The following is a 24,964-nucleotide window of genomic DNA, read 5'->3' on the forward strand; positions in this document are numbered from 1 at the left end:
TGGTGCCAGCAAGATGCAGGACTTTTGAGTCCCTGGCTGAGACCTCGTCTTGCTGCAGATGTGAAGGGTCAGGAGTCATCCTCCAGCAGGGCTTTCTTCTTCACCTTGAGTCTTCCCAGGTCCAAGAATGTTTTGAGGAGGTGGTGGTTGCGGTGCCTGATTTAAACTGTATGCTAGCCTGGAACTGAAGAAATTCTTTCTCCCAAGCTCAACAATTTTCTCACAGTTCTGCGTCATTTTGCAGCACATCCTCTTTGAAGTATTGTATTACTCAGGAGACCCTCTTTCAAGATGGCAGATCTAGCTGCCACCACACAGGTCTGCCCTCAAGTCCTTAATCATGCCCCATTTTAGATGAAAACTCCTTCCACCTGACATGATCAGAAATGGTTCTGCCTCCTATTGTGACTGGAGCTTGGCTTTATAGGAGAGGTTTGGGAATTAATAGAATTCCTCCCCGACACCTCCAAGTCAGAAAAGGTAGTGCTAAAACTGCCCTTTGTTCTGCCAACTATTCCAGTCCACATCGAAGCAGCTAATTCCTATTAAGTGATCAGCAGTTAGCACCAATTTTTCCTTCCTGGCTTAGAGGTTGGCCATTGTCCTCTGAGCCACAGTTGTTAACTCTCCCAGGCAAAAATGTGTATTCCATTTTTGGCGGTGTAGTAAGAAGTAGAACTGGTTTCAGGTCAGATGTACCTCAAGCAGCCTAGAGTATATTTTTACAAAGACACTTTTCTGCTTAAGTTATGAAAAATGTGATTTCACCAATAAGTCTTATTTTATATATTAAATAGGAATGATTTTATATATTAAATAGGAAATAACTTTGAAGCACTTTTCCAAGCAGAGATAGGCAGTAAAGATTTTAATCCTTCCTAGGGCTATTCAGGGAAAAGTCTAGCAAAGATTACAGAGTGAAATAGCTTTGGGATTTATTTCACTGTGAGTGCACACTAACCCTCAATTTGCGGTGTGCTCTGTTTGTTGATGATCATCAACAAGCTTTATTTCGGCCAAAAACATAAAAGAACAGCAAAATACACACAAATAACACAGCAAATAAATATAAGATGTTTTACATCACAACAAGAATAAAAATCCTAAAACAATGATGATATAAATATGTGCAACCAGAATATAACAACATAAAATCAATTGCCCATGTATCACTTTAAAAAAACTAATGAACTCTTCTGGGAAGATTCCATCCAAGACTAGCCAGAGAAATAACAAAGAAAGAATTAGAAACAGACCTGTAAGATCCGCACAGACACAAGATGACTACACACGCCCAATCTTCTGCAGATCAGAGCCAACCAAGTGCTGCGATGACGGGCATAGTACAGGCATACAAAAGGAAGATGAAAAACACTTTCCCTTGACGAGGTGCACACCGGACACATATCCGTGACCCCAGCATGCCAACCAACAGTATATATTTTCAAGGGCAGAATACCCATTCTGAACTGGAAGTAAAGCTTCCAGTCCAAGGGTGCCGTGATCAAATTTCAGAAAGATTCAAAGCAGATGAAGGCTTATAGAGGTAGAACTCCTCAACTAGTCTAGATGAAGCAAGCTTCCTAAAAGTATCTGCTTTTACACTATCCCAGTATAGAGTCTTCAAAACATTCTTGGATGGGAAAGTGGTCATCACTGAATGATCCTGTAAGTCGGCTAGTCCAAGACTGTTAATCAAATTTCTAATGCATCAAAGCCACGGTACAGTATGAAAATGGTATGCAGACATGACATCCTGCAATGCCAGGTCATAATGGGCCAATTGTGGAGTGGTCCACAGTTGTCTCCCGAACAGCAGTAGGTGCAACCTGGCCTTACCCTCAAAGCTTTTCAGACCCAAATCACAACACGTTGGATGTAAAAGGGTACTAGATAGAAGGAAGGCCAGATTGCGAATAAACCTGATCTTCACGGATGAGAGGAACTAGCTAATAATTCAGCCCCATAAAGCACAGAGGCCAGGACTTTAGCTAGCTTCATATATACGAAGCAGTGGGGTAATTGCTTAAAGTAGATAGAACGATACTCCCTACTGAGGGCACTGGCAATTTGGGTAAACTTCAATGCAGCTTTTCTAAGATGGTGTTTCCAAGACAAAGATTTGGAAATTGTAATTCTTAGATCAGAAAAGCTATCCACCAGCTCATGGGGACTCCCCTTCATACCAACTCTTCCCTTAAAAGACTCGTGGGGATTAAATGTCATCACCTTGGTTTTATCCTAGTTGACCTCCAGACCCAGAGCAGAGCAGAACTCCACAAAACGTTGGAGGAGCTTCTGCAGACCGCATAGGGTCTTGGAGATCAAAAGGGTGTCACCCGCAAAGAGGAGAATCAGGACTTTGTTGCCAGCCAGCAAGGGTACATCTGCAGCTATTGATCGTAAAAAAAGAAACAACATCATTGACATATAAAGGGAAGAGTGTGGAGCCAGAATAAAGCCCTGGTGTACACCGCGCTGAATTGGAATTTCCTCTGTCATTTGATCCTGATTCCTCCATCTGACTTCTGCAGTATTACCATCATGTAAACGTCTGATCAAAGACAAAAGGTCTAGAGGCATCGTCATTTTGTATAACGCCCACCAAAGGGTCGGCCTCTGGACTAGATCAAATGCTGATCGAAGGTCCACAATTGCTACATACAGGGATTGTGGGAAAGTGCCCCTTTTGGCATGGTTACCCCACCCAACACTTTTTGCCTGATATTGATGCTGACTTGACTGAGAGCGTGCTGGGATCCAGCTAACCAGGCCCCAGCACCAGTGTTCTTTCCTAAGACTGTACCATTGCTCCCACATTTGGCACACCCCTGGCACACAGTTAAGTCCCTTGTAAAAGGTACCCATGGTACCAAGGGCCCTGTGGCCAAGGAAGGTCCCCTATATTATGCCAGCCTGGGGGACCCCACACCAAGCACCTGTACATTGTCATTGCAGCTTGTGTGTGTTGGTGGGGAGAAAAAGACCAAGTCAACATGGTACCCCTTTCAGGGTGCCATGCCCACAAACCACTACCTGTGGCATAGTTAAGTCACCCCCTAGCAGGCATTACAGCGTAAGGCAGGGTGAACTATGCCACAGGTGAGGGCTTAGCTGCATGAGCAATATGCCCCCACAGAGTCTAAGTCCATTCTTAGATGTTGTAAGTACTGTGTGGCCATATACAGTACATGGGCTGGGAGTTTGTCATTTGAACTTCACAGCTCCATGATGGCTCTACTAAAGACTGGGACGTTTGGTATCAAACTTCTCAGCACAATAAACCGACACTGATGCCATTGTTGGATGTATTGAGAAATGCACCCAGAGGGCACATTAGAGATGCCCACTGTATTTTAGCCAACCTTCTAGTGCAGGACTGACCAGTCTGTGCCAGCCTCCCACTTTCAGACGAGTTTCTGACCACATGGGGTGATAGCCTTTGTGCTCTCTGTGGACAGAAACAAAGCCTGCACTGGTGTAAGTGCTGTGTGGCCATATACAGTACATGGGCTGGAAGTTTGTCATTTGAACTCCACAGCTCCATGATGGCTCTACTAAAGACTGGGATGTTTGGTATCAAACTTCTCAGCACAATAAACCCACACTGATGCCATTGTTGGATGTATTGAGAAATGCACCCAGAGGGCACCTTAGAGATGCCCACTGTATTTTAGCCAAACTTTTAGTGCAGGACTGACCAGTCTGTGCCAGTCTCCCACTTTCAGACGAGTTTCTGACCACATGGGGTAATAGCCTTTGTGCTCTCTGTGGACAGAAACAAAGCCTGCACTGGGTGGAGGTGCTTCACACCTCCCCCCTGCAGGAACTGTAACACCTCGCGGTGAGCCTCAAAGGTTCAGGCCTCTTGTTACAGTGCCCCAGGGCACTCCAGCTAGTAGAGATGCCTGCTCTCCTGGAAAAAGCCCCACTTTTGGCAGCAAGTCTGATGGGAACATTAGAAAAAACAAGGAGGACTGACCACTTTAGTTAGGACCACCCCTAAAGTGTCCACAGCTGAATTGACCCCCTCCTTGAAAAATCCTCCATCTTGATTTTGGAGGACAAGGACCAATAGGGTTAGTCTGTGTCCCCCTCACCAAAGGGAGTGGACACCGAATGGGTGTAGTCACCCTAAGGTACAGTGGGCCAGATGTAGCAAAGTCTGAGATTGCAACTCGCAAATTTGCGAGTCGCAAACCCGGATGCAGGATGTTGTCCCTGACACCATCTGCGAATCGCAAGGGGGTCGCAAAGACCCACCTCATTAATATTAATGAGGTGGGTCGCAATTTGCGACCCCCTTCTGATTCGCAGCACTCACATGGATGGTGACCTGCTGGAGACAGCAGACCACCATGTCTGTGACTGCTTTTCAATAAAGCAGTTTTTTTTGTATTGCAGCCCGTTTTCCTTAAAGGAAAACGAGTTGCAACACAAACGAAAAAATGAAACGTTTGTGTTTCATTTTTTCAGAGCAGGCAGTGGTCCATACCCTGGCCTTGGGGAATCCAGCCACCAGTCTGGCAAATTTCAGCAGGCGGCCCTCCTCCTTTTGTGGAACCGACCCTCTGGACCGAGCCTGCAGCATCTTTGTGACCCCCGGGTTCCCCCATTGGAAAGCATTTGGAGCCCGACGCAGGGTTTGCACCCTGCACCCGGCTGCCCCTGTGCCACAGAGGGTGTGTTTTTGGTGCTGACCTATGGCCCCCCTGGTGCTCTCCTACACCCGAGGTCTGCCCTCCAAAGACATGGGTACTTACCTACAAGCGGGCCTGATTCCAAGTGCCCCCAGTCTCCATAGGAGCCCATTTTAAATCTTGCATCATCTTTGACCTCTGCACCCGGCCAGGCTGGTGGTGGGTGTTTGGGGTTAACTTGAACCCCAACCTGTGGACATCCTAACCCCCGGAGACTGGAACTCTAAGTCTTGTACTTACCTCAGAACCGTGCTAACTTTTCTTCCCCCCAGAACTGTTTCTGAAAATTGCACTGTCAACTTTTAAAACATATTTGCTATTTTCTTGAAAAACATTTAACTTGCCAAATTGAAACTAAGTGGTGTTGATACATACATTTGATACTTACTTTCAAATGTACTTATCTGCAAACTGAATCTTGTGGTTCTAGAAATAAAGTAACAAAATATATTTTTGCTATATAAAAACTATTGGCCTAGAGTTAGACATTGAGTGTGTGCTTCCTTGATTGCCTGTGTGTGTGTACAACAAATGCTTAGCACTACCCTCTGACAAGCCTCACTGCTCCACCACACTACCACAAAAGAAAGCATTAGTATTATCTACTTTAGCTTTTGTTAAGCCTCTGGGGAACCCCTGGACTGTGTGCACACTATATCTCATTTTGATGAAGTATATACAGAGCCAGCTTCCTACAGGGATCCTCTTCCTATAGTGACAGTGTGCCAATAAATCAATAGGAAGTGAAGAACCTGCTCAATCGTAGAAATCCTAGCATGACAGCAGGCTTGATAGGGGCTGAGAATGTTACCGTCTATCATCCAGTCATGAATCTTGGCCAACAGGCATCGAGATATTACTTTTTGTTCAGTCAATGAGATTAACAGGCCTGTAGTTGCTAGGAAAAGTCCGGTCCCCTTTTTTATAGACAGGGACAACAACTGCCCTTTTCCAAGACTTTGGAATATCTGCCCCTTTCGTAATAGCGTTAGCAATGATGAGAATATAGCGAGCCCATAGGCCTGGTTTAGATAGAAAAACATTGTCTGGGACTCCATCTGGCCCAGCGGCTCTGCCTTGAGCCACAGGAGAAAAAGATTTAGAGACATCCGCAATGTCTAAGAGAGACTCCCGGAATGTTAAAGAAGGAAAGGGTGATGGAAAACTGCTGAGAATGGAGATGGTATCTCTGAATAGAGATTTGAGAAGTGTGCATTCTAATCAAAGGATGCAGCATTTCTGACAAGTTCATTATAGGCCTCCTTATATTTATGTGCTAAAACGTGCCAAAACTGGGATGAATCCCTTCTTGCCCAGGCTTCGAAAAGGCCATTCCATCTCAGGAAGTCCCACCTCCTCTTGGCAGAAGATAAAGAGGATTTATAGCACTTCCTGGCTAAGGTGAATTTATCGCCAGTGCAGGGGACAACACAGGGGTGCACCGTATTCAATTAAATACGGCACATTCCAGCGTTGTGAAAATAACGGAGCGCGGCGCTGCCAATTTTGACGCAGCATCACGCTGTGTCATTTTCCCATAAATATGGGCACAAACGAGAACTAGAGGTGCTAATTTAAGCCCTGATCTGGATCACAGTTTTGGGCTGACTAGTGTCTTACATGGCTGAAGAGCTGAAGCAATGCTATTTTACCACCTTAGACAGTGGGGTACTACAGTAAACGACACAGTGACATAACAAAGCAAAATAACAAGATAAAAAACACAAGGCACAACACAGTAAAACAGTCAAAACAGATGCAGCCAGCACAAGCATCACAATACAACAAATTGAAAATTGCAGCACAAATAAACAACAGCACAAAAAACCAACATAACACATCAACACCACAAAAATTGAACAGAGCAAAAAAGCACAAATAGTCTTTTTACAAATTACCACCTCCACAAATCTGCTTTTATATTACGTTGGTAAAATGTGTTTGCACCACGCACCTCCTGCACTTAACACTGTGAACATATACTGCTTTTCTAAAATGTATTGTGATTTGGTTGAGCACCTCCCTCCGAGTCATTACTGACACCATTTTCAGTCCTGAAATTTCGTGTGATAGCCTATTGCGGTCTGCGTCTTGCTTTGCTTCCATTAACTTAACTAGACTAACACACCTGAAATCTATCTATTGCAGGTAAAAGGTTCAGGACTTTACCGAGTGTCCATATTGACCTAAAGCGAAGAGGCCACCCTAATTTTTAATTTGCCCCATGTTCTTACGTGCGACATGAAACATCCATAATGCTCTTTTCAGAGGCAGCCCCGTACAGCATTTTCAACCTATAGTACAATTGATTGTAATAGAAATTCCATTTTACGCAACCGATAATCAAATATTTGCCTCTCTGCATACATTTTTGTATATTGAAACTCGGAAAATGAAACTTACCCCTTCTTACGTTGAACAGCGGTGTATGGCACATAGATGATGAAAATTAATACAAGAACACCTAATATTGAAACCACGACTATGGCGGCCACAAAGCCAGCTGATGTTGTTTCCTTTCCTATTGGGATTTAAAAACACTTTTTAGAGACCTATAAACCCATTCGAGCACGTGATCATTGGAATACAGGTATGTTCACAAATAGATTCCTCTCATGGATCTAATTTGTTTCTTAAGGGTTCTAACAAAACTTAATTCAATTCATTTAATTCAAATCATACTACGTGCACAAGCAGAAATGTAAAAACATCAAAACATACCTGACAAATTGCTATGCATGGCTTTGGGGGAGCGGAGTCAGAGCTAAGATGTGGTCTAGCTTGGCACTATTTTCAGAATTATGAGTCAAGCCACCATAAGGCCTATCGTGAACAGATGACGTAAAAATGTGACAAACACTCTGTAAGATTCAGCACAGCAATAATTATTTTTAAACATGGCTGGAGATAGCTTTAGCTATATGTCAGAGCTCATGTACAGACAAAAAAAATAAAAAGTCGTTTAGTGAGATAGGGTTTGACTCCAACCTGTTGATATCCCTCCTCATCATGGACATTCGGGTGGGTACCAGTTGACCCTCCAAAGAAGTAGTTCCATTGTTCATAACTGATTGAGATATTAATAACAGAGACCAAGAGGCTTATTTATCAAAGATTTTACGTCACTCGTATGCCTTGCAAGAGGGAGTAGGACAACGCAAAACCTAGAGTGAGCTTTACCAAGCCATACCAGTCCACCTTCTGTTGCTTTGTGTGGCTTGGTAAATCTGGAGCAACACAAGACTTGCATTTCTCTGTCCCAGAGAGACATTCCATGGGTGGAGCATGGGTATTCCAATACATCCACCCATTGATTGTGGTGCATTCCCAACTTTACCATGAGCATTAGACCTTGGAATGTGTCAAAATGCTACGCCTTCCCAAGGTAGGCGTAACGAGGAGAAACATGTTTATTTCTTCTTGTTTTTCCCATTTTCTATGTGTCGCATTGTGCAACACACAGTAAAAGAGGAAAAAGCCTCAAAAGATTGTTTTTGTGCTAAAAGCGATCCCTTCATGCACAAAAACATTTGTACCTGCAATGCAGGCACCCTTGCACCATGATACAAGGATGCCTGTTTTGGTGCTAGGCAACACATAGGGCCTGATTCTAACTTTGGAGGACGGTGTTAAACCGTCCCAAAAGTGGCGGATTTACCACCTACCGTATTACGAGTCCATTATATCCTATGGAACTCGTAATACGGTAGGTGGTATATCCGCCACTTTTGGGACGGTTTAACACCGTCCTCCAAAGTTAGAATCAGGCCCATAGTGTGTCAGCGGAAGGAGAAGATAGGAATGCACCATATAATGTTACATATGGTACATACCTGCTCTCTCCATGTCATGCAACACAGCATAGCATGGTGTCTTGATGCTCCTCGTGCATTACATTTTGATAAATCCCGCCGGTCAGATACAGTTGGAAGGGCCTCAACACGATGAAATGCCAAGATTTATTTATGTACTTATTTTGTTTTGAGGTTTTGACCTTGGGGAAGAAATTCTTGGATCATCATCAGGACTAGCTTTGAGTCACGATGGAGTATGTGTGAAATTTCATCAATAAGAAAGTCAATTAAGTCACTGCTGGTATAGTCTGAGGAAATGTACAGAATCTCCACATTGCGGAGTACCAACATGTACAACGTTCTGCTCTCAATGCTTTTTTCAGGATCTCAAGCAGGATCATACACAGGAAAGCAAGCGAGCTAATGGCATAAGGATGCAGCATGGGTCAAAGAAAAAGTCAACCTCTATAAGTATTTTACACACCCGTTGTGCACCACTTTGTGTCACATTTGTAAGTTTATGTTAGCACTTGGGAGGGTGCAGGCAGTAGCTGTGCCACATAATGGGTGGAGTAACTTTGGCTCCTGACTTAGGTGTAAGTTGGGCTCAGATGGTCTGAAAGAGATCGAGTAGTCTTGTCTTTTCCAACATATGATACATAAGTAATATAAAAAAAGAACTTGTTTATATTAAAAATTATAGACCATCAAAGAACATCTTTTAATAGAACTCTATGATAGAAAAAAGCTGGTGGAAATAGGGATATAGCACACATTTCTTCTAGCAGCCCACATGCAGTCCACTGCTAGTGTGTGATATAGATATGCAAATCAGAAAAAGTACACTGTTCCACAAGAATAGTTAAGGGTCAGAAATGCACTTCTAAATTTAGAAGCTGGAACCCTCACATATCCATTGGATGTCATGCTTCATCATCAGATCTGCTCCTTGTCGGGGTGGCACTGCAATGTCCGACGGGCCCCAAAAGGGGGCTCTTTGCCAGAGATCTTTTGAAATGCGTGCCGTCAAGAGGAATGTAGGAATGGATTCAGACCTACGCAAACAGAGAGGGAGCTGGAGAAGGAAAATTAAAATTGCCTTGAGAACCTCACATCAATAAGTTTATTATGTGTGACCGATCTCGGTCAAAATTAAAAACAGAGGGAAGTAGAAAGGAAGTAATGATTCCCTACTATACCAGACAAAGAAAAGGGGCAAAGGGGCTCTACCTCGGGCCCTTAATACAGATCAACATGTTTCATGCCCTAGTTGTCCCAACGGATCAGGTGGCGTTTCGTCAGGACCAACAAAAGAACTCCTAGACTTCACCCCATTTGGGTGTAAAAAATAAGGAAAACTGTAACTTACATCGAAAGCTACGCAAAAAGGACGTAGATAGGTTTAGACCTGTGGAGAAAAAACAGACCGAAACAGATACATTAAAGTAAAAAAACAAAAACACACAAAAAACACCTTGGTGTGATGGCAAACTGCTAACATGCTGTCATGCTATGTGTAGCAAACACTTGGCTAGACGTGAACTCGACACTTTCAATCAACTCCCTTCAAACAAACTGGAGTACTGAAAGGGCTTAGCCTCCTATATTAAGGAAAGGGCATCATGGGTAAAGTGTAAGCCGAGAGACTATCATCGCCGTAGAAAAATCAATAATAAGTAGCAATGAACTTGTAATAATAAACATAAATATACAAGCAGGCGCCCATATGTTTATCTTGAAAACACTGAGAATAGTACAGCAGCATATAAGCTGGAAAATATGTCCCTAAAAGGTCCAGTATATAGTACGGTCAAACTGCTGAAACCTGAGTAAGTATAGTACAAAAGGGGAGTTCTCTGGAAAAATAGGTATAAGTAGGAAATAATAAAAAATAATTGATAAACCCCACTACAAAGGACAAGTGGAGGGTAAGTCTCACATTCATAGGGAGGACGAGATCCAAGTAAAGACTCATTGGTTGTGCCGATCGTCATAACCACAAATAGTTAACCGTATCTCATTGCACTAATAAGGACAGTTATAGTAGTACGATAGAGCTCACTTGGAATTAACGACAGCTAAGGCAAATATAATACAGCAGGCAACATGGAGGGATTTGGTAACTGGCAGAACAACTTTTATTGTACTCAATAGAAGGGCTGGTCAGACAGGGCCTCAGGAGAGCTCGCAGTTTAAATACAAGTTAAAGAAATAAACTGTGGGTGTATATAATGAGGAGCCCTCAACCGACAATGGATTCTCTAATACAGTGGTTCCCAACCTGTGGGCCGGGGACCCCTGGGGGTCCGCGAAGTCTCCTCAGGGGGTCCGCGGCTGCTTAAAACATTTAATGATATTAGGTCCCAGCTATCAGTAATGACTCCTCGGGGGTCCCCGTGTTCCAATAATGATTCAGTGGGGGTCCCCGGGCTCCAGTATTGATAAAATGGGGGTCCACAGAAGTCAAAATGTTGGGAACCACTGCTCTAATACCTTCCAATTTACTGAGGAAGGATGTCCCGAGGTGATGACACACAAGCAGAAACAGTCAGAAAGACCAAAGTAAAAAATGCCAGCAGCGTATGAACACGCATGGGGGATTTCGTCATGCCCAATTCGGCGTAGGAAGGCCTGAAAAAATTAAAGACAACATATACAGTACTCACGATTTTCGACTAGGCATCTGCTGTGTGACCTACCGCGACCGCACACCCGGAAGTGTTGGGTTTAAAAATGGGGTGGGTTAAGACGGGAGGACACGTAAGCGGAGCCAATCAAATGTTGAGATGCCTCAAAAAACTTTAAAAATACACACAGGGGCTCGACCGAAATACGTGCCCACTCGTGTGCATAGAAACAGGACTAATAAACTTGTTCTTGGGCAATATGGAAGTAGGGTTATAAAAGGTACTGTGCAAGATGAACAAAAATATAGCAATTAAAAAGATTATTTACATCATGATTGGTGGAATCCAAAGAACTTACGAGTTAGATGCAAGGCAAGTACTCTGCTAGGTTTTATAAGGGGATTGGACAAATATGGCAGAGAAAAACTATATGGTGGCACAGGATTCATTAGTTGATGAAAAGACTTATTACAACCCTAAGAATCATGATTGTGCTAGTTGAAACATTCACAGATTGGAACAAAAGGCCATCCATGGTACTTCATCGTTTAAACCCCTAATGTGTGTCCAAAGTCTAAACACCCAGTGATGTTCCTTTTTGAATAAACTTTTGGGATTGGTCATCAATTCATTGGGTGCCTCCAAAACTACCCACCATAGATCGTTTGGAGAATGTTTTGTGTCTAGGTAGTGTACACTTAGGGCCTGATTCTAACTTTGGAGGACGGTGTTAAACCGTCCCAAAAGTGGCGGATATACCACCTACCGTATTACGAGTCCATTATATCCTATGGAACTCGTAATACGGTAGGTGGTATATCCGCCACTTTTGGGACGGTTTAACACCGTCCTCCAAGGTTAGAATCAGGCCCTTAGTTTTGTCGTGGATCGTCCACACCTAATGTTACTGCGGTGTTTGCGGTGTTCATTGATTCTGGTCTTTACTGGTCTCGTGGTCATTCCTATGTAACGTAAGTTGCAAGGGCACGTGATCATTTAAATACAATTGCGGGTATTGCAGTTGGTGTGTTTTGTAAGACGCCATAAGCTTATGGGTTCCAGATCAAGAGTATCTACCTGTTTAGTCAATGAACAAACAGAGCAATTCCCACACGGATGGTGACCCTGCACCGGTGGGAGTTGCCAGAGTGTGATCTGTCTAGATTCAGACTGTCTGATCTTAGGACAGGTATGTACCACTAAGTCCTTGATATTTCTCGTACCTTTAAAGGCAAACAAAGGTATTGGTATCTCTTCACCACTGCTTTAGAGAATCAACCTTGTTTATTTACGATCTTTTTGATGATATTGGACAATGGGGTATAAGTTGAGACACAAGTCACTCTGGTATCTGTGGGTTTAGGTTCATTTACGAATAGATTTTCTCTGTGATTTTTATGTGCTCGTTTCTGAGCTGAATTAATAATCTGCAGTGGATAATGTCTGTCTCTTAACTTTTGTGCAAGGTCGTCAGCTTGTGCTTCAAAAGCCAAACTGCTGCTGCTGTTGCGGTGGAGTCTCAAGAATTGACCATAGGGTAGGTTGTCCCATAATGCCCGAGGGCGATGGCTCTCAAATAAGAGTAGGCTATTGCAGTCTCTCTTCTTCTGGAAGGTGCTGGTCTCCAATTTGCCCTGGTTGATAGTAATAAGCAGATCAAAGAAAGCAATCTGTGAAATTGACATCGTCAATGTAAACATGAGAAAAGGATCCAAACCATTGATCCAGGTAGTAAAAGAGGTGACCATCTGTGTGTCTCTTTGCCATATATTCAGAATGTCATCAATGTAGCAACGCCATAGTTTGATGTTATTGGAGAACGGGTTGGAGATATTGAGAATGTATACTCGTTCAAAGTGGTACATGTAAAGACACGCTAGGCTCGGCGCAAAGGTGCTTCCCATAGATGTCCTGCGTATTTGGTGATAAAGTTGGTCTTCAAGCTGGAAGTATTTCTCTGTGAGGGCCAAGGAAGCACACTGCATAATGAACTGAATGGGAGTCGGAGAGGACCAAGTACTGGTTGCGAGTGTGTCTTCGACAACCTGTAGAGTGGCATCTTGGAGTATGTTAGTATACAGAGCTTCCACATCCAAAGTTATTAAGACATCCACTTGTTCAGTTGTATTGATAGAGTTGATCAGATTAAGAACATCCTTTGTGTCCTTCAAAAATGTGGAGGTCTACCTCACTAGAGTTTGAAGGAAGTGGTCACAGAAAGTCAAGAGTGGTTTAAGAATAGAACCTATCCCTGAGACGATAGGGGTCCAGGGAGTGGCTGGATACCTTTATGAATCTTGGGGAGGCAGTAAAAAGAAGGTTTGCGCAGATGGAGGGTATCTAAGTATTCGGCCTCCTTACGGGTTATCCATGTATTTGTCTTTGCTGCATAATCATGGTTCGAATCGTCCGTTGTAACCTCTCAGTTGGATCCTGTATTATAGGATCATAATAGGAAGTATCGCTGAGGAGGTGTAAACATTCTTGTCTATATTCCTGTGAGTCCAAGATCACAATGGCTCCCCCTTTGTCTGCTGGTTTTATGACTATGCTGGAATCTGATGACAAAGTCTTGAGTGCTTTTTTCTCTTTGGTTGAAGTATTCATGAAGGAATGTCTGGGACCCAATTTGTCCACTTCAGCTAGAACTGCCTTCTCAAATGCGAGTAGTTTACATGGCATAGACGCAGTCGGTGGAATGAAAGTTGATGGAGTCCTAAGTCCAGTATCATCCAGTGGCCGTTTCAATAGTCTGTCCTTGAAGAAGAAATGTAGGCAAATCTTCCTAAAAAATTAGGCAAGTTCATAGTTCAGACGGAAAAGTTCTTCCTTCGGGGTGGGTACAAAGCCCAGCCCTTTGTTAAGAATGCATTCTTCATCCATGGAGATAGGTCTAGATTGTACTTGCCTGGTTCCTGCCTTGACTCCTGGTGACCATTTGTGGTTCTTCCTTGGCCCAATGTACGTGACGCCCTCTTCCTCTGCGTCTGCCTCTGCCTAAAAAAGGCACGAAAGGCATTATGGGGCGTGGTTGATAGAAAGGATAGGGGGGCTGCCATAGAGAGGATTGATACATTGGGAAATGAGGTACATTATTATAAGGTTGAGGCACACCCTCATCTGTGCTCCAGCCGTCCGATGAGGAACTACTACTAAAGGTACGAGGTTTCCTCAAGGATGAGCCGGACTCAACTGAGGATCTTGATTGTGTGTCCATATCATATCCTTCCTTAATGTACGGATATATCTTTTCCCTACAAAATTTAGCGATATCCTTTTGTAATTTGGTTATTTTATGTTGAGTAAGGTATTCCTTGGTCTCATTCAGCTCTGTATTGATCTCAGCCAGCCGATTCTTAAAAGCAGTTAGAGACAGAGGGCCTCATTACGACCCTGGCGGTCATAGACCGCCAGGGTGGAGGCCGGAGGTAGCACCGCCAACAGGCTGGCGGTGCTACATCAGGTATTCCCACAGCCGCGGTCGCCCAGCCGGGTCCGGCGGTTTCCCGCCGGATTTTCCCCCGGCTGGGGGAATCCTCCATGGCGGCGCTGCATGCAGCGCCGCCATGGGGATTCCGACCCCTTCCCGCCAGCCTGTTCCTGGCGGTTTACACCGCCAGGAAGAGGCTGGCGGGAACGGGTGTCGTGGGGCTCCTGGGGGCCCCTGCACTGCCCATGCCACTGGCATGGGCAGTGCAGGGGCCCCCTAACAGGGCCCCATTAAGATTTTCAGTGTCTGCTTGGCAGACACTGAAAATCGCGACGGGTGCAACTGCACCCGTCGCACCCCAGCAAATCCGCCGGCTCCATTCGGAGCCGGCTTCATCTTTGCTGGGGCTTTCCCGCTGGGCCGGCGGGCGATCTTTTGAAGATCGCCCGCCGGCCCAGCGGGAAAGTTAGAATGGTCCCCGCGGTCATTTGACCGCGGGCGGTGTTTGGGCGGTTTCTGCCCGGCGGGCGGTGCCCGCCGCCCGCCGGGGTCGGAATGACCCCCAGAGTCATTTTTAAAGTATTTTCAGCCAAGTTTATCTCAACTGTGATGGAGTTTGCTAGCCTCTTTAATGTTTTGATAATCAAAACCAACCAATCTCTACGGCATTTCCATGCAATTTGTGCCCTGTCTTTTCTGAAAATCAAGTCCTGAAGAAAAGTTCTGGGAACGTTAGTCACAACTAGGCCATTGGGCGATATGTTTGCTTGGAGGTATTCTGTCATAATGGTACCATGAAGTATTGTTTAAATGAGGTCTCGTTTCAAAAAGGACAGTTTGTCCCAATAGTCTTTGAAACTTCTTGAGGGACCAGTCCCATCATTGCCAAGAATGGAGGGGGTTTGCAAGATAGCAGTCACAACGTCATCATCAAAGCTAAGGCCTTGGAAATTTTCCACAGTGAGCTTGGAACTAGAATGAGTAATGTATGTCCTTCAGCTGAGCCGCTGTGCAGGTTTATACAGAAATAAGAGGGACAGGGAGCTTATTGATGGGTCCAGTGTACAGCTTCCCTAAGGTCAATGCAAATCAGAAAATGTACACTGTTCTATGAGAATAGTTAAGGGTCAGAAAGGCGCTTCTAAATATTATATTAAGGAAACAGCATCATGGGTAAAATGCAAGCCGAGAGACTATCATCGCCTTAGAAAAATCAATAATAATAAGGAACAATGTACATGTAATAATAAACCACAACCAACCACAACCACAACTCATTGTTACCTTCCCAGTTCAGAGACGATGATGCAAATGTTTCTTCTCACCCTGACCTTTGTATAAATGACCTACATGTGCACTTCAGAAAGCGGCACAAGATATCCTGGTGGGGGGGAAAGGGTGTAACGGCAGTTCTGTATGGTGCCAAACTGTGTCAAGTGAGGGCAGTGTCTCTGGCAAGGAGCAGTTCATAATGAAAAGCACCTTACTAATATGATCATAAAGGTATGCAGGAAGTCTGGCCGGCCCGCAAGATGGCCACCACCTTGTGAGGCTCCGTGAGGCAGGTGCAAGGAGGCCGCCCATTGACGAATCCTGATGGGGACGGGACCATCATCCCACTGGGGCCCCCACTGAGGTGAGCGCGCCGGCTGACCAATGCTAATATGTAGGATTGCCGCCCTGGCTAAGATCGGGCCAGCCGCGTGGTGACGGCCTCGCCGGGTCGCCCCCCCGAGTTGCTGTTGGGAGCCTTAGGCGGTGGAAGTGAGCCCAGGGGCTGGCCTGTGGGGGTGTACCCGTCGGTGGTTCTGCAGCGGGAGGCGCGACTTGGCTGTGGGCTGAGGCCCTGGCCGCGCTGAGGACTGTGGACTGCGGTGGCGCAGTGGGCGTCCCGTCGGCCGGCGAAGCCTGGGCCTGCGGACAGACGAACGGTGTGCCTGGAGCTGCTGGGGATCCAGGGAGTGGGCTGCCGAGTGGCTGAGGGTCGCTGGGCCTCGCCGATCCTGTGTGGCCGACAGGAGGGACCCTTCGGGATAGCCCAGCGGGGTGGATGAAGAGGTGGCTGTGGAGCTGACGGCAGAAGTGAGCCAGCAGTGCGAAAGTAATACGGAACGCATGTGAGAGCTGGCAAGTGCGGCAGGGGACAAAAAAAAGGACAAAAGGAAGCGTGAACGAAGCACCCAGGCCGAGCTCGCGGGGCCTGATCTTGGTAGGGCTCCATGTGCCGGTCGGGTGCAGGACATCGTCAGAAGGAGACAGGCTCAAAGAACGCATTGCATTGGAGGTCCTTTTGGATGTGTGAGAAGCTTGGGTTGTAAGCGTTCAACGAATACAGTGCCTAACGGACATGGGCCCTATGAAGGAAAATTTAGAGACAATGCTGACAGGGCTCTTTCCCGGTGAGCCCTCCCAGGTCTTAGTGGTGGAGGAGGCTCATAGAACACTGGGGCCAAGGCCGCCTCCTGGGACCCCGGCCCGCCCCTTCATAGCACGCCTGCTGAACTATAGAGACAGAGATGCTGTATTACACCTAGCTCGCGACCGAAAACCCATTATTATATATAACAACACACTCAGCACCTTTCCGGATTACACCCCTGGGGTACAGGCAGCTTACAGGGCGTACATATCAGTTAAGCGCACCCTGAACCAAACAGAAGCAACATTTTCTCTAATTTATCCCGCCAAACTAAGAATTCAACTTAATAGTAAACTACACTTTTCACAGACCCAAAGCAAGCTGGCAAGTTTGTAAAAACGATCCCTAAGAAATGTTCCCAGGCTCGACTCGACAGCGAAGGAGACCGCCTAAGTGACAATGACTAACCTATAACGTGTCAGCCGAGTTAATACCATAATACAGTGAGTCACCACGGCTGATGGCACCAATACTTCTTGTATATGGGTGGCCCCTGGCCCATCTGTTTTATTTGTTTGTTCTATCTCCTGCTCACCCTCCCTCCATTGGGGGGGTCCTACGGCCACACCAGTGCCACGCTGGATTAGTTCAACTGACTGGTGGTTTATTGGGATTGGCGTTTATGGTGGGGTAAGGTTGTCAGGCCCGTTTGGGGGGCCAACTTGGGTGGTGGGCTGGATGGTAGATGTTGGTTACAAACATTTACACTTGTTCCCTTGAAAGCTCTTTTCCTCTTTCCCCTGTACTCACATTCAATGTCGGTACCAGCTGCGACAGCTGATGTTGCTACATGGCTGAGATTGAAGCGATTACATGCTAGATCATAATAATTTTGCCACAGTGAGATGTCTGACATGGAATGTAAGGGGTCTGAAAGATACTCGTAAGATGAGGCTATTATCGGCATACTTACAGTGCCATGCAATTGACGTGTGCATGCTACAGGAAATTCACTTAACCTCTGAAACTAAATCGCGGCTGCGAGCAGGATGGATGGGGGAGTGCCACTCTGCTACATACTCAAGCTATGCGGCCAGTGTAGCCATAATTATACGCAAGGGACTACCATGGCGTACCGTGCGGAAGCTCTGCGATCCCAGTGGTCTCTATGGTATACTGCAGGGGTTACTTCAGGACATGCACTTCCAGCTCTTGTCGATATATAGTCCTAGTGTCGATGATCCTGAGTTTTTTGCGAAGACCTGGCACCTGGTGAGTATGCTGGACGCAGGAACTCTGCTGTGGGGCGGAGATTTCAATGTGGTGTTCAATCCTGCAATAGACCGAGATAGCCGTGCGCGCCCCCCCACACAGGCAGTGACAAACGTTTTGTCCGATATTATGTAGGAACATGCTTTACTGGACATATGGAGGGCGAGACATAGCACATGTAGGGAGGGAACTTGGGTCAACAGCTGGTCATGCATAGACATGTGGATTGGCACAAAGGACGCAGAGTTCTGGACTTCGGAGGTGGAGCACCGGTGCCGGATGATCTCAGATCACTCACCGGTGCTCCTCGAACTGCGGATCCCCGGGGGTGCTCACTGTGAGTTAACCTGGTGACTGCCAAGTGGGGCACTACGCAATCAGGTTTTTAGGGAAGAAGTGCGGGTGGCAATAGTGGAAAACTTTGAGCATAACAGGGGCTCAGTCGCCTCCCCTAGATCACTGTAGGAAGCCTTCAAGGTGGTGATTCACAGAGTTTGTATCGCTAAAACTCATTGGTTCCTCAAGACACTTCGAAGTGAGCTAGCTGATTTCGAATCCCAGTTATCCTCACTGGAACTTCGTTTTCGTGAAAGTATGGATGGTGCTTTATTAGGGGAGGCAAGAGAAATGTCGTCTCTTTATGAGGAAGCAGCACAACGAAGTTCATTTTTTGAGAAAGGAGGTACAGATGAGAAGGTACAGGGAGGGCGAGAGAGTTGGTAAGACACTTGTGGCAATGTTACGCAAACCATGGGCTGAAGACTACATTGATGAACTCTAAGATCCCAACGGCGTGAGCCATGAAGGCATGGTGGAAGTTCAGAGGTTGATGACTGACTTCTATACTTCTATATATGCCAATCCCGAAACACCCGACCTTGTGGCATACACTGAGTATTTTGACACCATCAGCCTACTCTGGCTGGAGAACTCTCATAGACAATATCTTGACTCCCCATTCTCGGTAGACGATGTCACCCAGGACGTGCGCGACCTTCCAGGTGATAAAGCACATGGCATGGACGGCTTATCAGCAGCTTTTTATAAAGAGTACGCAGACCTGTTGGCGCCACGCCTGATAGAAATGTATGCGGAGTCCGTGGCGGAAGGAACGCTTCCCTCTACGCTCTGTGAAGAGCTAACAGTCACTATATTGAAGCCCGGTAAAGATCGGGGTCTGTGCAACTCATACAGGCCACTGTTGCTTATCAATATAGACAATAAGAAACTATCTAAGCTCATAGCATCCAGACTGCAACCTCTGCTATCAACTATGGTGCTCAAGGATCAATGTGGGTTTGTGCCGGTGCGCTCGACCCTCTATAATCTTCGTACATTCTTTGCAGCAGCCCAGATGGTCGATCCCGAAGACCGGGCAGTGGCAGCGATTTGTTTAGATGCCTCATAGGCATTTGACCCACTTGCTTGGCCCTATTTGTTTGGCCTACTCACCAGGCTGGGGCTGAGCCCCAGATTTATTCAATTAATCCATTTACTATACACATACCCAACAGCCAGACTTCCAGTCAACAGAAGTGTTAAGAGTCCCATCCCGGTAGCTAGAGGTACCATGCAGGGGTGCCCCATCTCGCCACTGGCGGCACACCTGAGACAGCATCACAACAACCACAGGCTTGCATTTCGGCAGCGCACAATTCTGGTGTTGATGTACGCTGACGATGTTGTCCTGTATGTACGGGATCCACATGTTCATCTAGACCGCATCATAGACAAATTTGTACGCTTTAGCCACCTTTCAGGCATCACCATCAACTGGGCCAAAACGGTAGTGCTCCCACTATCAGATGCTACAACCCTGCACCTCTCGGAGTACCCCCTACGCTGGGCATCTGTGTCAGTGTGCTACTTAGTAATCTGGCTTAGTAGGGCTGTGGATGAGCTCTGGGCTGAGAATTATGGTAAGGCAATTACATGGCTGGAGGACAAGGTCTCGGCCTGGTGATCTCTCTCGCTCTCGTTAACAGACCGAATAGCAATACCTAAGATGGTCATCTTGCCCAAATTTTTATACCTATTTATCAATATCCCTCTTCCTCTCCCAGCTAGCTTCCTAAAGCGACTCCGATCACTGCTAATATCTCTAGTTTGGGCGGGCAAGCAGCCCAGAATTTCATGGGAACTGCTCACTCAACCCTTCGGATGAGGAGGGCTAGCAGCCCCGGATCTTGAATTATATTATAATTGCGCTCAGGCGCATTTCGGGCATTTCTGGATCCACCCCATAAGATACTTACCACATCTGGCCCTGGAATACGACGCCATATAGCCCCATAGGTTGTCTAGCACAATACTTCACCCCCCTAAGTGGCCCAGGGTGGGAATTGACACAGTGGTATGCACTGCTCTGACCTGGTGGGCGCTGTTCTGTTGGACTGGGGCTTCACAGATATATGTACCCTCAATGCCATTATCAGCTCTTTCAGGAATGCAGATGTTGGAAGGGAGATAGGCTCACATGCGCCTCAGTAATATGAAACTGTCCACCCTAGGAGCACTCTTTTCAGAGGGCCTATTCATTTCCTCAGAGGCTGCGCTCTGCGAACCCTACAATACAGCACTATACTGTTTGACATACCTTCAGATAAAAGTAAAAGTGAGCATGCGCTACCCAGGATTCTCCTCTGCACCACAGCCTTTTCATGCACTTGAATTGCTACATAATGCTCCATTGCCCCGTTGGTTAGTCACTGGTCTGTATGCAACCATGCAGGCCATCGCCCACTCTGGGGTGTGCAGTGGGAGGTGGAGCTGGGCGAGGCGTTAGAAGATGATGTCTAACGATACTGCTGCATGGATGTGCGCGATGTATCCTCTAACTATAGATTGCGTTTGATACACTTCAAGTTCATAAATCGCATATACTATACATTGCTGCAACTCTTCCGTATGGGTATTAGAGCGGATGCCAAATGCATCAGATGCCAGTCACCGGATGCAGGTTTTCTACACACTGCTTGGAGCTGCAGTGCGTTACAGGGCTATTGGTGCGAGGTGCTGATCGCTATTGACCAAATGATTGGAATGAGAGCCCCGCGCACCCCCAAATTTGCACTTTTAGGTTACGTGAAAGACATACAATCTGTGTTCTGATGATTGTTGGGACTGTTACTGGTGCTGGGCTAGGAAGTGTCTCCCTGTATAAACCCTGCAACTAACTAATTGATGGAATATGATTAGTGTTTGAAGGCATCTTAATTGTGCACAATTAAGTCTGAGATTATGAGATACCGGGTACAACATAGATGTGATCGTGGCACTATCAGCTGGGCAATTAACTAACTGTTTTTGCAATGTCTGACAAGAGCTGTCAAAGATAGGAGGACTAATAGACTCAGGGGCAGGAGCATGGAGAGTACTAATGCCAGGACCGGCTACATTATGCAAAGCGGGAACCAATGGTGAATGGTCTGGAGCAATCTCAAATGAAGCACTGAGTCAGTCACTGTCATTTAAACCTGATGAACTACCCCCTGAATGAGCATTATAGTGTGTAGAGAGCCTGAGGTATTTGAAAAGGATACAGGAGTTCCTTGGTGGACAAGTTCTGGCATCTAAGGCCACCAGATCATCTGACATGCCCTGGTCCCTGAGTGTCAGCTCGATCACATCATAAGGTGTAGCAGGATCTGGTCTCCTAACTGCCCTAGTTATGTCCTCACAGATCGACTACCTCTCACATAATGTATCCAATGAATTGCCTTGTTTTTAGTGACGTCTCCTCGCTCAATAGATGCAGCAGAGTGTAGCTTGGGTACATGACCATTAAAACAGTATTTGTAGATTTAGGAGTGTTAAAAACAGAATCTCCCACACAATTAGAGATACCATTATCTACAGGCCCAAAGGATTGGCAGTAGTCTCTTGGCTCCTTGACCATGCCTGTGTCACTATAATTGGAAGCCCAGCAAACATTCCCTAGCCTCCAGCCTGCTGGCCATTTGCAGGCACAAGGAGCTAAACTAGCTCTAGTAGAGCCAGACAAGGGGATAGGGCTCTTGTTAGCGACTGGCAAAGGAAAATTAGGCAACACAGATAAAGGACCAGGATAACTAGACGCAAGGCCATGGGCACCAGCCAGGGAAGTCATCACGGCCGATGGAGTTATCTGCCTAACCATAGAGATTAATGTAGATACCAATGATTGAGCTCAGCCACCTCAGCCTTTAAATCATGTCTATGAGAGAGATGTTGGGATTCAGCCATGTTGGGGGCGACAGTTGTGACTGCGGTCTCACCTGCTATAATACTGATGATGGGCTTGTCATGTGTGTCTAATAAGTCTCTTAGGGGACTGAAATGATTACTGTGAAGCAGGACATTACTGTCACCAAGTGACGATTTGTTCGCCTGCGCTGGTGTAATGTGAGTGGCATGACCCGCCCCCCCTTTTCCTTTGTGCGCCCACCCCTGTAGTTCTCGTACTTTAAACATGTCAAGTATATTCTAGCATTTGACCCTCAAATTTAGGACACACACCCTGAGCGTTTTCGGGGGCATTATCTGGGGGGGAGTTCAGTATTTCTTCACATTCAACTAGAAGATGATCAATCCTTGTCATCACACATTTATCTGCTGCATGCTTCCGATTTTTACCTTTTTTGTTCTGCACTGTCCCAGCCCCGCCCTCTGACGCCTTTCTTTTACCCATATGCAATATCACTTGTTAAGAATAATAAATAGATAGGCCCCAGCCAGGCCTGCTAGATCAGTAACCCTTCTGCCAAAATACAGCAGCTACAGCTGCAGCCTAGGAGGCCAATTTGATGATGCAAAACAAATCAATAATGTTGGAGGGGTGGCCCAGCCCAGCCTCCTCTGGGCTCCGATGGGCGTGGACGGGCCCACCCTTGGCCCGGGTGCGTCCCGCACAGTGATGATCTTGATAGTGCTTTATAGCACTCGTCGTTGGTGCAAGTGTGACCAGCTGGGCAAGTAAGATGGCCGCCTCAGGGGCCAAGAGCAGTTTGGGATTTAGAGTCCCCCAAGCAAAGTTCAGAGCGTCCCATCGCAGCGGTGATCTTGGTAGCACTTTATAGCGCTCGCCGTTGGTGCAAGTGTGAGCAGCTGGGTAAGTAAGATGGCCGCCTCCAGGGGCCAAGAGAAGTCTGGGATGTGTAATCCCTCAGGCAAAGTTCAGCGCGTATCGCGCAGCAGTGATCTTGGTCGCATTTTATAGGGCTCGTTGTTGGTGCAAGTGTGAGCAGCTGGGAAAGTAAGATGGCTGCCTCCAGGGGCCAAGAGCAGTCGGGGATGTGTAGTCCCCCAGGCAAAGTTCTGCGCGTCCCCATTCTCCTGATGGCACTGCAGTTTAGATGAGGGGCGTCCCCCAAATCATCACTTGTCGCCGCTCTCCTGTGCGAGCAGGAAGCACAGTACCTGTTTGGGCCGGCGGCTCCAACGGGCCCATCTCTAGTCTTCGAGGCCCTGCTGCCCAGTCACAGTGTCAGCCTGGCAGACCCCGCCCAACCAAGGGGCCGCGGCTGCCCAGACAACACTGGATCAACAGAGGAGGAGTGGTGCCTCCCCCCTGCTCTTCTGGCTCCCCGTTCCACAACCAGGAAAGTCTGACAGCCCTAGGCCCACCGGAAGGGATCCTGACCCGACCTTGTGGTCTAGGCTACACCAGGCCCCCTTGCGGCTGTGACTCAGTTCTTTACTGTGCGGCCCCCGGGCATGAGTCAACACTCCAAACTGCATCAGCGACCTCACCCCCTTGCTGAAGGCAGATGAATGAAGGACTTTTTGATCGCCCGGCAGAGCCCTCTAGCGAGTGGCCCTTTGCTCAGTGATTTAAGGCCCTGCATGTTCTAGGGCAAGTCTCTCACAGTGGAGTCAGTGCTAGTCATGAGTCAGCACAATACGGCCAGTCAGAGGGGTCCTCCCTCCTCATACTGCCTCCTTCCCCACCCCAGTACTTGTATCAGACTCCAGCAGAGAACAAAACTCAAGAAAGAATGGAATAAACGAACCCCAAATGATCCCACCCAGGGTGATTACACCAATGTGTATTGTCCAAATTTGTCTAAGGGAAAACGTTCTGGGCACCCTCCAGGGAGAGGTTGTGAAGCCACCTTCGTGTGATGCCATTGGGGGGGAGAGAAAGGAAGGATATGGTAATTAAATACCAGCTTCTAGTCTGGCCTCTACATAGATCATCAATGTTTTCATGCCAAGCCGAGCAGGCTTCAGATGTGGTGCAGAGACACGGTCACGGAGGTGAAATCGGGAGGCATTGGAAGGTGGTGGCAAGAGAGAAAGGCCAGTCATACTGAAGACACAGTTATATGATTTATTCTGCTGTGCCAGGTATAACTATGGGCAGAAATGTGCTGGTGTTGGAGCTGAGGTCACTTTCAGTTTCAGAAGTGGAGTCAGTGTTGGTGACTACCATCCCACTTACCACCTCTCACAGGTTGGCCGATCATTGCTGCCGCTGGTATAGCCTTGTTGCCACCAGCTCAGGTTTGATGCCACGTGGGTCACGAACCTCTCTCCCGAGCATTCGCTTATGGGGCACCAAAGGGGAGGGGTTCCGGCTGGCAGTGGGCCCCTGCCTCTCAGTCATAGATCCATTGCCATGCCATTACTGGCGTGGTACAAAAGAGGGATTTCTCATCTTGGGAAACCTGCAGTTTAGCCTGGACTAGCAGCATGAAGTGGACCCCATCTCCCTCAGTTGTCTTTTTGCCAGGAGGAAAGATGCTCTGTGTCTTTGCACAGTGGCAGTAAGTTCCAGGAAAAGGAAGAATTGGGCATTGTCG

General features: G+C 46.7%; 1 protein-coding gene across 1 annotated transcript in view; it reads right to left on the bottom strand.

The window, feature by feature from the left end:
- LOC138260762 (ectonucleotide pyrophosphatase/phosphodiesterase family member 7-like) overlaps positions 1–24,964 on the bottom strand; it is a 125,286-nt gene that overhangs the window by 6,793 nt on the left and 93,529 nt on the right. Inside the window, exon 5 of the mRNA XM_069209223.1 lies at positions 7,104–7,221. Coding sequence (XP_069065324.1) covers positions 7,104–7,221 — 118 coding nt within the window. The remainder of the gene's footprint in view (positions 1–7,103; positions 7,222–24,964) is intronic.

This window comes from Pleurodeles waltl, chromosome 10 (assembly GCF_031143425.1).
Source record: "Pleurodeles waltl isolate 20211129_DDA chromosome 10, aPleWal1.hap1.20221129, whole genome shotgun sequence".
Classification (NCBI taxonomy): domain Eukaryota; kingdom Metazoa; phylum Chordata; class Amphibia; order Caudata; family Salamandridae; genus Pleurodeles; species Pleurodeles waltl.